Below are 17159 nucleotides of genomic sequence, written 5' to 3' on the forward strand. Positions count from 1 at the left end.
ATTATTTTCCATAATGTAATGATAAAAATGAAACTTTCATATATTTCAGATTCATTGCACACCAACTGAAATATTTCAGGTCTTTAATTGTTTTAATACTGATGATTATGGCATACAGCTCATGAAAACCCAAAATGCCTGTCCTAAAAAATTAGCATATTTCATCCCACCAATGAAAGACAAGTGTTTTTAATACAAAAAACACCAACCTTCAAATAATCATGTTCAGTTATGCACTCAATACTTGGTCGGGAATCCTTTTGCATGAATGACTGCTTCAATGCGGCGTGGCATGGAGGCAATCAGCCTGTGGCACTGCTGAGGTGTTATGGAGGCCCAGGATGCTTCGATAGCGGCCTTAAGCTCATCCAGAGTGTTGGGTCTTGCGTCTCTCAACTTTCTCTTCACAATATCCCACAGGTTCTCTATGGGGTTCAGGTCAAGAGAGTTGGCAGGCCAATTGAGCACAGTAATACCATGGTCAGTAAACCATTTACCAGTGGTTTTGGCACTGTGAGCAGGTGCCAGGTCGTGCTGAAAAATGAAATCTTCATCTCCATAAAGCTTTTCAGCAGATGGAAGCATGAAGTGCTCCAAAATCTCCTGATAGCTAGCTGCATTGACCCTGCACTTGATAAAAACACAGTGGACCAACACCAGCAGCTGACATGGCACCCCAGACCATCACTGACTGTGGGTGCTTCACACTGGACTTCTGGCATTTTGGCATTTCCTTCTCCCCAGTCTTCCTCCAGACTCTGGCACCTTGATTTCCGAATGACATGCAAAATTTGCTTTCATCTGAAAAAAGTACTTTGGACCACTGAGCAACAGTCCAGTGCTGCTTCTCTGTAGCCCAGGTCAGGCGCTTCTGCCGCTGTTTCTGGTTCAAAAGTGGCTTGACCTGGGGAATGCGGCACCTGTAGCCCATTTCCTGCACATGCCTGTGCACGGTGGCTCTGGATGTTTCTACTCCAGACTCAGTCCACTGCTTCCGCAGGTCCCCCAAGGTCTGGAATCGGCCCTTCTCCATAATCCTCCTCAGTGTCCGGTCACCTCTTCTCGTTGTGCAGCGTTTTCTGCCACACTTTTCCCTTCCCACAGACTTCCCACTGAGGTGCCTTGATACAGCACTCTGGGAACAGCCTATTCGTTCAGCAATTTCTTTCTGTGTCTTGCCCTCTTGCTTGAGGGTGTCAATGATGGCCTTCTGGACAGCAGTCAGGTCGGCAGTCTTACCCACGATTGCAGTTTTGAGTAATGAACAAGGCTGGGAGTTTTTAAAAGCCTCAGGAATCTTTTGCAGGTGTTTAGAGTTACATCATTGATTCAGATGGTTAGGTTAATACCTTGTTTAGAGAAACTTTTCATGATATGCCAATTTTTTGGGACAGGCATTTTGGGTTTTCATGAGCTGTATGCCGTAATCATCAGTATTAAAACAATTAAAGACCTGATATTTTTGAAATATTGAAATATTTTTTTTTGTGATATAAGTTGAGACTATCTCTATATAAAACAATATAGTCTTATACTTGGAAATCCTGCCGTCTTCTTTCTCCCACTCGCCCCCTCCTTCTATCTCCTCGAACACAAACACACAGCCCTCAGCTGCGCTCCCCCTCCTGCTTCTCCAGTAGGTGGGCGGGCAGGAGAGGAGACATTTAGCAGAAATAAACACAGCAGCTGAGCATGTTTGAAGCTTCAGCTCTGACAGACCTGTCTACTTCCTTGAAATAAACCACGGTTCAGAGCTCATTTAGCTGTACTGTGCCTTTTAGAGGAACAGAGTGAGGAAGCGCAACATTAATAAATCAGCAGTTTATCATATCGCTAAAGATACGGTCCTTAGCTGCTAACAAGACGCCTAACGCTTTAGCCGTCTTGTTTCACAGCTGACAGGACCATAATGTTCTCAAAAAGGAGTCCACAATGAGATGCTAGGCTGCTAATGCTACGTGTACTGCAAGACTATGCAACAATTAATATCGCCGTGCTGAAACATGCTTAGGAACTGTAGTTCTGTGGTGCATAATTCAAATTCAATTCAAAAATACTTTATTAATCCCAAAGGGAAATTATTTGTTGTTGTAACTCGTTATCCTCATTTCATTAAGCGATATTATAGATCCTGATGGCTGTAGGCAGGAAGGATCTCTTGTAAAGGTCCATCCCACAGTGGATCCTAAGAAACTGGCTGCAGATGCCGTTCGATCCGTCCACCCAGACTCGGCTGGCCTTTCGGTTCCCCCGGGCTATAGGACCGTCCGAATGCAGAGCAGAACTCCTCCCAGATCGATGGCCACTCCTCCCAGCAGTCTGTTGAGCTCCTCGTCACTGCGGACAGCCAACTGTAGGTGCCGAGGGACGATCCTGTCCTTCCGCTGTCATGAGCCGTGTTTCCTGATAGTTCCAGGATCTCAGTGGTCAGGCACTCGAGCAAAGCTGGCAGGTAGATGAGAATGCGTCCACAGAGCCTCCTTTTCAACTCATTTGAGATTTGTGGCTGTAGTTGAGATATTATTTGAGCTTTTGAGATGTTAATCAGCTGCTGTTGGTCGTAGAAAACTGCCTTGTTGCCATGGTTACGCATCATAACAAATGTCCAAAATCAAATGGCAAAAATCATTCACCTATAAGCATTCAGACTGCATTTTCACAGGAAATTATGTTCATGGTTCTGGTTAGCTACAAAACCCACTTCTTTTGCAATAGCTGTAACAATTTAACTGTTTTTCTGATTATTACAGCAAACTGTACAGGCTCTTGAACAGCTTTCTAAACAAATGGAAGAATTAAAGCAGGAAAAAAGCAAGGATGAAGCCAAGTAAGTTATTTTCTCCATCATAAACTTTGTTAAAGAAGGTGTTTGTCTCTGCAGCAAGTTGTTAAAATTGCTCTCCTAACCCCTCAGGAATAAGAGTCTTGAAGACCAGCTGAAGTCTATGAATGGTAATTTGCACACACATACTGACTATTCTCCCTAGAGACATAAGAAATGTGTAAATTATATATATATATATATATATATATATATATATATATATATATATATACCGGGTATATATAATTATGGTTATTTTTTTCCTGTTAGATTTGACAGAAAAACAGTCACTGGAAAATGCGCAGCTGAGGAGAGAAAAGTCTGCTGTGGAAAATGAGTTATTGAAATATCAGGTAGAAACAAAGACTCTTGTTTGAAATTAATATATATTTACTTTTAACAAAAAAAAATCTGTTTGTCGTCTTTGAAAGATTGACTGTGTTTAATCTATCCAGGCATCTTTAAAGCAATCTCAAGCTGAATTGGATAAAGCTGAAAAATTGCAGGAAGAGAACGCCAAAATGACAGACATGTAAGTCTTTCTGTGGATTTACCTTTTTCATTATTAAATAAATATATATATATATATTTCAGTTTTATGAATAATTTTATATTGAGAATATATGTACAGTAGGAATATTTTTAAAATAATCTATGCAATCTTGTTTTCAGGAAGGATAACCTTGAAAATAAAGTTCGACAGCTTGAAGGTGAGTTTTAGAGAACACCTGGAGCATGGTGATCTGATTTGATGTCTTCAGTCTGTTTGTATGAGACTGCTTGCTAATTAAGTTTTTCTTAACCTTTATTTCAGACTTGATTAGCCAAAAAAGTCATCAGATAACCCAACTGACCAAGGAGAATCTCCTGCTAGAAAGCAATATTTATGACGTCCAGGTAATGTAAAGGGTTTTAGAAATGCAGTCTAGATAAAGATGGGGTTTTTTTTTAACGTGTAAAAATAACTGTGTTAACATTTTTTGTAGGCGAGACTACAGAAACTGGAAAGAGCGCGATGTAAAGGTAAAAAATGAAAAATTTATTTAACAAAGTTGTTTTGCTTTTTGAGAAGTCCTACAGTGCATGTTATTAGCAGTTTTAATGTGTTTTTTTCCTGACCACAATGATCTCTGAACATTGAGCAAGAGGAGCAGCATCGTTGGTATTTCTGAGTTCAAATGTGTTTTCAGTCTAAATAACATTCAAATTGTTTCTCCACAAGAATATATTTGCACAACGACTCAGACTGATCCTGCAGAGCCAGAAGTAGACAAAGGTATGGTGTTGGTTATACTTTGTAAAAATAAATTATTGATCATTTGTTTTAATTCTTAGATAACAGTTGATATTTTCTATTTAGTTTTCTTTGTTTTGTTTGTTGAACTTTTCAGAGAAGGTACGGCTGCTGCTGCAGAGTTTATGGACATGTGTGGAGCCAGATGCCAAGCAGGCAGCAAAACTGTTGCCTTTACCTGGTGAGTTATCATTACAGCAGTCCCTCGTTTATCGCGGGGTTACGTTCCAGACACCCTCCTCCCCTCCGGTTAGTGGTGTAACGGTACGCTAAAATCACATTTCTGTTTGGTTCAGTTTCAAGGAGGGCTCGGTTAATTTTTGGCACAAAAAAGGCCAAAATAAAGACTTACAAAATGTTTATTTTTGACAGTATGCCAAGTAAACAATACGTTTGTATAAAAATAAATAAAAGCGACCCACTTGGATGATATTTTAAATGAAAGGCACTCTTTACAATAAATAAACTATATTATCAATAATAAAAATCTTAATAAATACAGTAACAGTCAGAACCTGAACAATAAGCAGCAACAGACCGTTTACAATCTAACTAATCAAGTTTTAAGTTTTGAGCTAAAAAGACCAACTTGTCCACATTTTTTGCCAAAAGCACAAATCTAGTTGTAGTGACATTATATCCAGAGGTGGAGAAAATCATCTCACTAGCAACAGTAGCAGGAATAGAGAGGTAACACTTTGCTAATTTTGCTGTGTGGCTGTATTTGGCCTCATTTTCTTTCCACCGAAGAAGAGTCAGTTTCAAGGGAAAGGCACCCTGAAGCTCTGTACTCACAAACAACTTCTGGGACCTGCTCCAGAAGGGACTTGCTATTTCCTGTTCCTTGAAAAGTTCACAAAAGAGTTCAGTCATCAAAGACTTTGCAGCTGGAGGTGATCTGGTGAATGATTTTCCTGAAGAGGAACTCTGACATCCTCAGACTGTAAACAACACAAAGAGGTTAAAAAAACAGAGTTAATAAAATGATCATTTTAAATTAAAAAAGTTAATCAGATAATAATAATAAAATAACAATACTTCTTCTTGAAATGTCATAATTTCTGTTATGAGGTGGTTGAATATCCTCTCCCTCATCATCATCAGGGCAGGGCTTTAATCTGGGCTCCAGGGCTTGTTGACAATATCAGTTTGCGCTTTTTCATAAAGTGCTGCTACAATTTTTTGGCGGAAGTGTTGACGTGATGAGATGTCGTAGCGGGGCTCAATAATTTTAAAGTCTGTGCATCAGCAATAGAATTCGGACGTAGATCCAGAGCTTTAAAAACTCCTACATCTTGTATTACTGCTCTGGACCGATCTGAATTACCTGATAAAGGTTGTTTAAATGCTGCTGTTATCGGTCTTTGCAACAAGCTGCTTATCTTGCTTGTAGAAGAGATGTTCACGTTCGGATGATGTCGTTTCAAGAGTGTTAACAAGTTAGACGTGTTGCCTGCTGCAGATCCAATCTCCGTGAAACAACATTGACACACAGCTTTGGATTTGTTCACTTGTCTTTTAACAAGAAAGCTATAATGTTCCCCAACAGGAGAACGCAATGAGATGCCAGGCTGCTAATGCTACGCGTGCTGCAAGACTATGCAACAATAAATAGCGCAGTGCTGAAACACGATTAGGAACTTTAGTTCCGTGGTGCATAATCTCTCATTAATAAAATTTTAATGAGTGAAAAAATAGCCGAAACTGTACGCACGTGGACCGAACCGAACGTGCCGTATCAAAATGGTTCAATACACCCATGTGTACCGTTACACCACTAGTCCTAATTGAGTCCAAATACAGATGAAAAAAGTCCCAATGAGCGCCAGAGAAAACAACAGATCTTCAAGTAACGCCTCCCTACCAGAAAGGTAGGGATGCACGATATTGGATTTTTGGCCGATATCCAATATGCCGATATGTTAAAACTTATTTGGCCAATAACTGATGCCGATACCGATATTTTATATACGTTCCTTTGTCAGAACATAGCCCTCTTATTTAGGCTTATTTGCTACAAAAATTGTGCAACAGCTGTAAGAGCTAGTGACATATATTCAGTAACAGCCATATGATATACATAGCACTTTAACTTATATTAAATGAAAAGTGTTAAATGTTATTTATTAGCATTAGTCACCTGCGATGTTGTCTCACTTGTGGAGGCTTGTTCCAGGTTCCTAGCTGCAGTGTGGGATCCTCTGCACTCCTGTCTGTGCATAAAGGATAGACTTTTTAAGTTAAAAGTTTTTGTCTATCCATTGTGCTGTAAGACTTAATCATGCTAACACGACGTCCAAATGCCTGTGGTAAAACTCACCCAACAAGTCATGCTATCAACTATTAGCTTCTCAATGACGTCGGAAATGACGACTTGTAACTCGGGAACGTTATGTCGGAAAAATATCTCTGACTGGGGACGATGTAGTGAGGCTCAACGTAGTCCAAAAATCTTCGGAATCCGACATCCTCACCAACGAAAAATAAAACTTCCACACCGCCGACGTTTTGAATTTTCCTCTCCGCCATGAGATCAGGTAGGCGCACGTGACGTCATTGTGTTGCACTGCTGCTGCAACGTCATCACGTTGTGCTGCCACTGCAGGCAAAAATAGTGCCTTTTATATTGGCGAGTTATTTTAATGGAATGTCCGATGTCCGATATCGAACTTTAACGCTAATATTGGCCGATACGATACCATCCCGATAATATCGTGTATCCCTACAGAGAGGCTCCCTGGACTGGCAAGCAGCACTCAGATTGACCGATGATGCTGGAAGTCTGGTACTGATCCAATTCCTGGTCGGTTCCGTGTGGCTCTCTGCATCCACTGAGCGCCAAAGTCACTATGAATAAGGACTGAATTTTTTTGGATCGGATCAAAATTTCTCTCCATTTCAGCAGAAAATAATAGTTGGAAGCACTGTTAGGAATTCTGGGAAGTGCACTGTTGGCTTCTGGGAAATGTAGTCCTTGTGAGTGGCGATACATTATAGGCTTATTGAGAGAAAATTACAAAGTGGCTGCGTCTATCCAAAGCATTTTTTTTGTTAACTTTTTACTGTATCCCGTTTCATCCTAATCACGTGAGTAATATTAAAGTTGACAATCGTGTGTTGATTACAATCTTACTTTGAAAATCCACAAAAGAGTGAGCCTGCAGAAGTTGAACAGCGAAGTAGCGAGGGACTACTGTACCTCCTCCTACATAACATGCTATTACAGATGACATGTGCATTTTACAATTTGGATATCTTTCAGAAGGTTACACCCAGTGTTCCTCATTATGTTTTTGTTGTTGTTGTTTTCTTCCTCAGAGTCTAGTTCCAAACACGTCCTTCTCTCTTCTCCCCACGTCAAATGGAAATCTAATCCATGCAGAATTTCCACCTCTGCTTCTCAGACAATCGTTGGATCAGACAGTTACCCTGTCAAGACCAAAGCCTCCAACACACCATTAAAACCAGCTCTACAGGCACCGAATGTCACCAAGCGCCAGGTGTCTCCTCAGCGTTTGAATGGCAAGAAGGAAGCAGAAGATCTCAAAAAGACAAAACCAGCGTGCAAAAAACAAAAATTTGAGGATTCACCTCCCAAAACTAACAACAGCCCTGATATTTCTTTTGATGCAATAATGGAAATGTTTAAGCCAATACTTCCCTGCATTTCTCCGCTACTAGACCTGGTGAGAATGGTTTAATAGAAAAATCTTCACCTTCAGTGTTTGTCTTTGTAAAATTTAGCCAGAAGTTATGAAACATACCTGAAAGTTTATAATACATGTGTGTGTATATATATATATATATATAGTAAAACAATTTATTTGTTAAATTTGTTGCTGTTTACTTATTTGCTTTTTAAACTTCTCTCAGGAGAATGAGACTGAAGTTATGGAGTTGGACAGGGAAGAAAAGAAAATCCTCCCAGGATCCTCTGAGGATTTACATGCTCTCAAATCAGAAGAATCCTTAAATATGTCATCACCATCAAACCACAACAGTCCAAAATCTGTACTTCAGAGAGAGAAGAATGTGGACTTTGTGGATGCTGTAACACATGAATACCATCATGTTTCCAAAGAAAAAGACTTGGCACAAAACAGGTCATGTGCTGCTGCTGCTCTGACAGACAAACCCCATAAAGATTTTGAAAAAGTTATTTCTGAAATAGACCCGTTGCCTAAGGAGGAGACGGCATTGTTACAATCCTCTTCAACATCAAGTGGCAACGCTGGAAATCCAGCTGAGTCCTGTGGTGGAAAAACCAACAGCGGTGGTGCTGACAGCATCGTTGAAACTAAAAATGGGTTTGAAGAAGCAAAACAAGATAATTTGGACTATGACACAAATATGGAAGTTGACCCAAGCACAGTTGATGCTCTCGATACCCCAGCCGTCACTGCTGATGACAAAGAGTTGCTGAGAGGAAGTAATGAAGTTATAGTCGTTGAAACAGAACATGTTGCCATTTCAAAAGAAAATGAGTCTTTGAAGAAAAACAGTGTGACAAAAAATGTCTCGGAAGTTGAAACGAGTCATCTGAAATCTTGTCAGAGCAGTACTGATGCCACTGCAGTCAAACTCCAGGAAAATACAGAAAAACCAGAGAATACTCGACCCAGTAGCAGTGATGGTGTCTCCAATATAAACCTCGAAGAAAGGCTGGAAAACCCTGCTAATATTCAAGTTCTTGGGGAGAAGGATGAAATAACAGCACAGAAAACTGGAAACAATGATGTCACTGCCATTGACTCAAATGCGCACAATAAACTCACAAGTTTCACTAAAGCTCCAGGGTTGGACATGGAAGATGACGAGCTCCCTTCTTTTAAGGAATGTAGCCACTTCAGTTCAAAAGCTCTTTTAAAAATGGATGATGATACGGAGAAAACAAGCAGTGCACCTTTGGTTTCAAATTCATTAGAAAAAATTACTCTCGGTGGCAAACTTGGGGAAGAACAATTGAGTTCAAAATGTCCTTCACCTGTAAACCTGCAAAGTTTGAAAACCCCTAAGGCTGACGTTGACACGGAACATGTTGCAGGTTCTGTTCAGCATGGAGACATTATGGAAAAGGCAGCTGGCAAAGAGCTTTCTCCGGTCAGCCCAGAATCAGGTCGTACCACCTCGTTTATTAAAGATACTTCTGCAACAAAGGGACAAACTGAACATTCAGACACACGTGGAATAATGCATGAAACGCAGAACTCACATATTCACAACGAAGATAACTGTAGCTCAGAAGGGGGTCTAGCTTCAGCTCAAACCCCACAGATTATTGGACATGTTCTGTTAGAAATGGGGCCGCCACTTCCTCCTGTTCTGACTCCTCTGACCACACCCCCAAAGGCTGGAAAATCAATCAACCCAAGGCATGCAATTGGAAAATTGTCATTTCCTTCTCCCATGGATTGTATGGATTCACCTACCACTCCCACCAAGGCGCACTTGGTACCCAGCGGTCAACAGGTCAATTCTTCCTCCCTACACAGCCCCACTCCTTCAAACAGCGTCCCCTCGTCTCCTCTTCAGTTCGGCTCTGCCACTCCAAAACATGCTTTGCCGGTTCCTGGTCGCTTGCCCCCTAAACCAAATAATTCTTCACCCTCTGCTTCTGCCAGTCCACCTCAGGAAAACTCGATGAGGTTCCTTGACAGCATGTATCCAGAGCTCTCGGCTCGTGCTCGGACTCTGAGCATCCTCAGAGGGAATGTCGGTCTTGGCAGTTGTTCATCAGAGAGTGGAACACTGCCCACAGCGTCTGACCATCAGGTGTCAAGCTTTAAAACCATCAGCTCTGCTTCAACGGCTTTCACAAAGACTGAGCTGAGGGGAGAAAAAAGGCCAGCCATCAGTTTGCCTCAGCCTGAAAACAGGAAATGTCCAAAGCTCGAACCCAGTTCTGCTGATGCTACTCATTCTCCGCCTTCAAGCAGTAAAGAAGAGACTACCTCTCTCCACGCTGCAGGGATTGACCAGTTCAAGAGTAGGACAACCTCTCCATCTGCAGAAGCTGCTGAGCAAGACCCTGTAGTTAATGTTTTAGAGAAAATCAGGAAGCAATGCTTTGATTTGCTGCCTGTTGTTCAGAGCCACCTTTATGTTGGCAATCTGCCTACAAAGCCTGTTCTGAGGAATGAGGAGAAAGAGGTCATCTCTGACATTTGTAAATCTAGCTCGGTTAGTATATCCTCCATCTTCTTACACATTTAAAACTTTAGCTGCTTCTTAGGGCTCCTAAAGTCACCCAAAATATTTCCAGTCAGACTTTGATTGTATGCAGTTAATTAGAAACCAGAAACCAAAGGAAATAAGTTGATACTGTTCTTGCAAATGATTATTTTTTATGATAACATTTGCTTATGCTTCAAAGTAAATATGTTCCCACGGTGTAACTTGCTACTGGGGTTGAATTGAAAAACAAGTAACCATACAACAAATGGAGTGTGCATCAGTTGACTGTAAATTGTATTTTTCAATTTCTGTTCATTAATTTTCTCCTCAGTCTCAGGTAGACGATGTGATTATGGCCATCTTGAACAAACTAAAGGCTGAAAAGGTCACTCTCAGCTCAAACTACACGCAAGCCCTCTGCAGAGTCTACATCGGTGTCTGCAGACAGAAGAAATGCTGGGAGAAGGCTCACATCCTGGCCTACAGCATTCTTACTGAAGGTACTATTAAACTACACACATTCACTCACCGTTGATGCATCGACACAAAGCACAGCTGCAGTAGTCCCTCGATACTTTGCAGTTGGACTTGCGCGGGCTCACTCGTTCATGGGTTTTCAGCGTATTGTACACACATAGTTTCCCGGTGGCCTGGCCTGCTCAGTGATTGCCGAAGGGGCCCCTCCTTTCTCTTTCTGAGGCTGTCTGTCACAGTAGAGCAGAAAAACACAACAGGCGGGCGTGCAACCTGTTGTGTGTCTCTGCTCTGCTGTGACAGACAGCCTCAGAAAGAGAAAGGAAGGGGCAAGGGATGGGGTCTGTCTTTCCACATTGCTACTGTGGGAGCTTCAGAGTGGCGGCTACCAGAGTGAGCGACATGGATTGTTTATTTAAAATAATCAAGCGTGACCTGAACCAAGCCTTAACCCAAGCCGACCCGAACTGAGCCGAAACATTTCCCGTCCCGGTGCTCCTGATGGCCAGTCTGCCCCTGGGTGCTGATTGGCTCAGTAACCATAGCTTCAGTCTGTCTGCTGTCTTTCGTTGTGCTCTTTTAGAGCGTTTAGAGAGTTTAGAACATTGTTAAGAACACTGCAAAAGTGTGGGAAGGGTTTATAAAGCCTTAAAATACATAAGTACTAAAATAAATATAATGTCCCTGCTTTGTGGTTTTTCACCTATCGCGGGAGTGTCTAGAACATACCTGGGCATTGTACGGCCCCAGGGCCACATGCGGCCCTTTGGTTGACTCTGACCGGCCCCCGTAAGGGGAATTACAAAATACATATGTAAACAAATGAAGTTAACCAAATCCAGATATAGATCTTCTATCACTGATGATGTCAGCTTTGCTTCACATTTCCACCTCAGACCTTCAACCTGACTTTAACATTTCCGTTAAAGCCCAACAGAGACTAGACTTCTCTCACTAAACAAGAAAAAAGAACTGATAAACACCAAATGAGATGTTTAGACTACAAATGTAGGCACGTAAAGAACCGGGACTCGAAATCACAGTTCAGTGACGATCATTATTATATGATGTTTCATAATATTTGGAGTACAAAGACAATATTGTGATATATTTAGAAAGCTAAGAACTTTTTCCAGCAGTATATAAAACTCAAAATGAGTTTTGGGGTGAATGTGACTGAAAATTATCACTAATATAACGTCACAAATGGTAAAAATGTTAACAGTTTACCATTGTTCTGGGAAATTTAATTGAATAAATGACATTTTTTTAAGGAAAACTCGCTTTTTCGTTGCTTAATCATAACAAATACTCTTACCAGCTTGTTAAAACAGTGCTATGTACTGCTTTTAATAATGAAATACTAATATTATGCAGTATTGAGTTAAGTTGAAATCAGGTATCTCTTGTAAATGAGTCCTCGAGGCTCAATGGGATTTACCTGTCTAAATAAAGGTTGAATGAAAAAGTCATTTGTGCCAGCCCTCCACAATATTTGTTGTTTCTCATGTGGCCCCATGGAAAAAAATAATTGCCCACCCCTGGTCTAGAACGTAACTCCTGCGATAAGTGAGGGACAACAGTATTATGATGTTTTTTATAAATAAAATCAGAGTAATGAGATGGAGAATAAATAACTTGCAACTGTAGTAAAATCAAAAATCTTGTCTAAAAAATATGTTGTTGTTTTTTCCTCCTTCAGATTTTCCAGATTCAGCCAAGCTGGTGTTATTTATGGTGACAACATGGCCCACTGTTCTCTCTCACGGCAGCTTGCTGTGCCAGGCCATTCATACCGTCACCAAACTGAAAGCACAAGAAGGACTTCTCGGCTGCCTTTCTGCATTTCTTGGCTGGGAAAAGGTATTTTAGACATACAAATATATATTTGTCTTCTGCATATCTTATTATTTTAATGTAGGGCTTTTTAAACTAATGTAAAGAGTCTGGGGCTGTGGTTGCTCAGTGGTCAGTGTGAGGTCTTGTAATCCTGAGGCTGCAAATTTGAGTCCGGGTTACGTCAGGAAGGGCATCTGATGTAAAACCAATTTCCAAATCTCTTGTGTGAGTTTGCTCGCTGGGGTGACCCCTGCAGAGGGGGAGCAGCTGAAAGAAAGTTAGAATTTCTAATAAAAATAGTTTACTACTTCATCACAACATTTCAATGTGGTCACTTAGTGATACAGTTTGTAAATGAGCTCATGCAAAGGTAATAAGTGGAAACATACTCGGTTCATGTTCAGTTAGAGGAGTGGTCTGGGTGTCATTTAAAATTCTTGTTTTTAGGTCTTGTTTCTGATTTACATCATCGTAACCTTCTCTGACTTGTAGTACGGTACATTTTTAAAAGCTACCCATTTTATCAATTATTAAAACGAGGAATTTGTGAAAAGTTTGTCGCAGGTAATATCTGCTAAATACACTTTCAGTTTTTATTGCAAGTTATTAACTTTGCTTCTAGTTATGTTGTTTATTTGTCATATGCAGGTTAACACAAAGTCAACAATGCAATGAAATGTTCAGGATGAGAAGAACCAATTCAACTCTCTAAAAACAAAACAAGAAATACTAAAGCATGCAATAAGCGTACAAAATAAAGTACCAAAAAATTTAAAAAAAGGAAATATAATATTAACAAGGCCCAAAAGAAATGTAATAAACAACAACATGGTAGGATATAACGGTGCAAGTAGGATGAATTAGTATAAATATTTCACAGGTAGTAATATAAGCTTAAATGAACATGATATATTTTGCACATAACTAACATAAACTGCACAGGTTGTGTGACGGTTATTGCACATGTGGTGAGGAACACTGAGATTAACTGAGTTACGATAGTATGGTAGTGGCATACATGATGCAGCCACATAATACAGCAGAAATAAACATATTAGGTGTCACAGATGTGGCTTGGTGCAAAGTTATTGTCACTTGTTTAGTATTATTATCAATAGTTCAGTAATCTGAGAGCTTGTGGATAATAACTATCATTTAGTCTTTTTGTACACGATGACAGACTCCTGTATCGTCTGCCTGATTGTAGTACCGGTAGATGGACGAGTCCTTGTGCTGGGTGGGTGTGGTCCTTAATGATGCTGCGTGCTTTACGCAGACATTGGCTGTGGTAGATGTCCTGGATGGTGTGGAGACTGCTACCAGTGACGTCCTCTGCTGTTTGCACCACCCTCTGTAGTGCTTTCTGGCTCTGACTGGTGCAGTTCCAGCAGTTTATGTTAAGTAATCTAAAATAAATCAATGTCCTTGAACATATTTTAAAAATGAACAAGCTCGATGCTTCAAAAAAACTCAAACTTTAGTCCATTTCTGAAGAGGTGCACACATCTGAGTTCTCTTACTGCATTTACATGGAGGTAATGTAAAGTATCAGAATGATTTGAGGTTTTCAAATTAACTTGTTTGCCTCTTTTAAAACCTTTTCTCAGCCTTTTTTTTCTTCTTATAGAACCCTCCTTGTGACATCGAGCAGCTGATCTTCAGAACTCTGTCTGGACTTCGGTCAGGTTCAGATCGGTCTTTTATCAAACACACTCGTTATGGAGAAGATCTGGGAGCTGAAGCCTGGGAACAAGTTTTCACTCTGCACCTCCTGTGTTCACACATGAAGTGGCAATGGACCTATGAACACGTGCTGCGGTATATTGTTTTTTCAGTCCATTTCCCTTTTTCTTAGATGTTTAGTCCCATTTTCTTGTCTACTAAACAAGTTACTGGTCTGAAGGCTGTATACCTGTATTTACCTTTTCTGTTCATTTCCCAGCAGTGAGTTGTGGCCGTTAATGAACACATGGACAGCACAGCCAAGAGATCAACAAGAGCCTGTCTCTGATAAGACTGTTGCTACTGTACTCCGACTCATAGGTCAGTTGTTGTTACTTTATTTAAACATATTTAAATTATATGTAATGTGTCATTTTATTAATAACTGAAGATTTTGACTGGGTTTTATTTCAATAGGCCGCCTCAGTCAGCTGGGCCTTAAAGAGATTTGCATTTCATCTGTGGACACTGTGGCTAACATCATCAACACGTTTCTAAGACATGCACAGACTGAAGGTATCAAACTACAGTCAAACACCAAGTACAAGTTTGTTTATTTATTTATTTGTTTGTTTGTTTATTTTGAACAGGTTAAAACAGCCTTACAATAATAATTAAAATGAAAAAGTTAGGTTCTATCTAAAACAGGTTTTGTTTTTGAACTCAAAGTGCTGCCAACTTCAGACATTCATCTTCATGAAATAAAATGTTTTCTATTTGTATTGGTTTTAATTTGTAGGCGCATGTTTGTCTTTATATGTTTTTATGCGCCCGTCTAACATGGGTGTATTATGGTATGGCACCATCCATCCGTCTGTCTGCGGACAGTTGGTTGTCCAAGCTTTACTCTGGACTAACACTTTAACAGAAATGTCAAACTGCACAGCTGGACACATCTTGGGTCAAGGGTGATCCTTGTTGGTTTCAAAGTCATGGGGTCAAAGGTCAAGGTCCTAGATGATCCCTTTGTTAAAACCTAGTCTACACTGCAGCTTGATATCTGGGGATTATAGAATTGTCAAACTTGTTCTCTTTATTGTCCCCATCTGTCCATCCAGAAGACAGTCCTAAGTTGTCCATGGTGTAACTCTACAAATGTTTAGGACAATAAATGTCCTCAGACTGTGTCTCCACATTGGATGTTATTTAAGTTCATGCCCACCACAGAACTCGTTGAGTGGTTCTAGTTTTGGTGAAGTCCACTCATCTGATCTTAAAATGGTTTGGATCAGTTGGTGGTCTTAAACAGGTGAGTTCTTCACACCTGAATGCTGCAGTTCATGTTATTTAATTGACCTGTTTGTTGGTTTACACCATGAACAACATCATCAGACATTTATCCTGTTTGGACTAGCCATTAGCTCATCAGTTTGGCAAGAATTTAATTCACTTTCTCTAAACAGAGACAGATTAAAGAACATTCTACAACAAGTAAGACGTAGTTCATAAAATCTTGCAGACCTTCATCTGAACTATTGCTTTAAACAAAATTTTCTCTTTTAGCCATTAAGCTATACATATTATTTACCCGTATGCAGTATATTAAATATATATGTATTTCCATAGCTGGGTTATACTTTTTGTGTCAAATAGGTCTGAAATAGTAATAAAAAAAAAACGCACTTGCACACAAAAAAGTCGTTTCTGCAGATAAGATTCCTCTGAATGGTTTAATTCCTTCATGTTTTTTGGCTGCAGGTGTACCGTGGGAGGTCCAGTTAGCAGCCGTCTACTGCAGCTACGACCTGTCTCCCTGCAACCCCAAACAGACCCTGGAGGCCTTGGCAGAGTGGAGAGGAGAGACGAGTCAGCATGTCCCTCCTGCTGTCACTAGCTGTATCAATCAGATAGCATCTATCAGCAGACAGGTCAAGAGCTGAGACTGTACCAAGATTTTTAAAGACCAATCACATACCTCAATATTTTAATCTACAGCCTATGATGTAGTCGTTTGTCACATGGGCACACTTTGTGCTCTTTGCGCTACACAAAGTGTGGATTGTCTTCATTTTTAGCATCTTAAATGTAGCTAAGTTGCTTCAGATATCGTCAGACTTCAGTAATGTTTGTTTTTTATGCACCTGTCTTTAGTAAATCAGCGTTTTCCACTTTTGTAGCAAACTTTTTATGGGAGATGCAGAAATTTGTTTTGCTAAAGTTTTATTTAGTCTTATTCAACCTTATCTCTAAAGGAATGCACTAGCAGAACTTCCTGCCTCTTTAATAATCTCAGGTAACTCTGTGAAGTATGTAAAATATGGAGGTGTGTAAAGTTGTTTTTGGAGCTGGGGTAAATCCGATGTGTCGGTATTTGTGTTCTAAACAAATCCAACTGAAAAGCGAAATGTTTTTTACAGTTTGTTTCAAAGACTTCTATTTTCTAATTAAAATCTACTCATACTGAGTCAAAATGTCGTTTGTGTAGTTTTTTTTATTCCACATAACTTTGAAGTCTCAGAATTTGTCAAAATGTTTTGATGTGATTGAGAAGGTGATGAAAAGTAAACTTTCAATGTAGCTTTATTTATTTAGACGATAAATTAGCATTACGCTCATACATTTTCCCTCTTGGATTGGACTTTTAAAAACATTTACAAAACACCTCACTGTTGTTTTTTTTTTTTTAATTCTAGCATTTTTATTTTTGACATACCAACAAAATAATTGCATGAACACACACAAGGCATAGAAAGTGTTGCACTAAAAACTTATTTTCTAACAAGAAAATCAGACTTATTGTTTTTTATAGCCAGTAAGTTAAATTGTATATCCAAAATATGTCTCTTTAATTTGGTTAAAGCATAATAAAGTGGGGCTTTTCTTCCAGTAACA

General features: G+C 39.9%; 1 protein-coding gene across 1 annotated transcript in view; it reads left to right on the plus strand.

Moving 5' to 3' along the window:
- The window catches only part of ice1 (KIAA0947-like (H. sapiens)), a 19123-nt gene extending 2896 nt beyond the window's left edge, over nt 1-16227 (plus strand). The window contains exons 4-20 of the mRNA XM_037677085.1: nt 2751-2827; nt 2915-2952; nt 3095-3177; nt 3280-3356; nt 3497-3534; nt 3639-3721; nt 3811-3847; nt 4047-4100; nt 4216-4299; nt 7437-7804; nt 7992-10298; nt 10624-10792; nt 12469-12629; nt 14233-14423; nt 14548-14648; nt 14745-14843; nt 16026-16227. Of these exons, the coding sequence (XP_037533013.1) occupies nt 2751-2827; nt 2915-2952; nt 3095-3177; nt 3280-3356; nt 3497-3534; nt 3639-3721; nt 3811-3847; nt 4047-4100; nt 4216-4299; nt 7437-7804; nt 7992-10298; nt 10624-10792; nt 12469-12629; nt 14233-14423; nt 14548-14648; nt 14745-14843; nt 16026-16207 (4149 nt within the window). The 3' untranslated portion in view covers nt 16208-16227. The remainder of the gene's footprint in view (nt 1-2750; nt 2828-2914; nt 2953-3094; nt 3178-3279; nt 3357-3496; nt 3535-3638; nt 3722-3810; nt 3848-4046; nt 4101-4215; nt 4300-7436; nt 7805-7991; nt 10299-10623; nt 10793-12468; nt 12630-14232; nt 14424-14547; nt 14649-14744; nt 14844-16025) is intronic.
- Nucleotides 16228-17159: the final 932 nt, after the last annotated feature.

This window comes from Nematolebias whitei, chromosome 5 (genome assembly GCF_014905685.2).
Source record: "Nematolebias whitei isolate Nwh7 chromosome 5, NemWhi1, whole genome shotgun sequence".
Taxonomy (NCBI): Eukaryota; Metazoa; Chordata; class Actinopteri; order Cyprinodontiformes; family Rivulidae; genus Nematolebias; species Nematolebias whitei.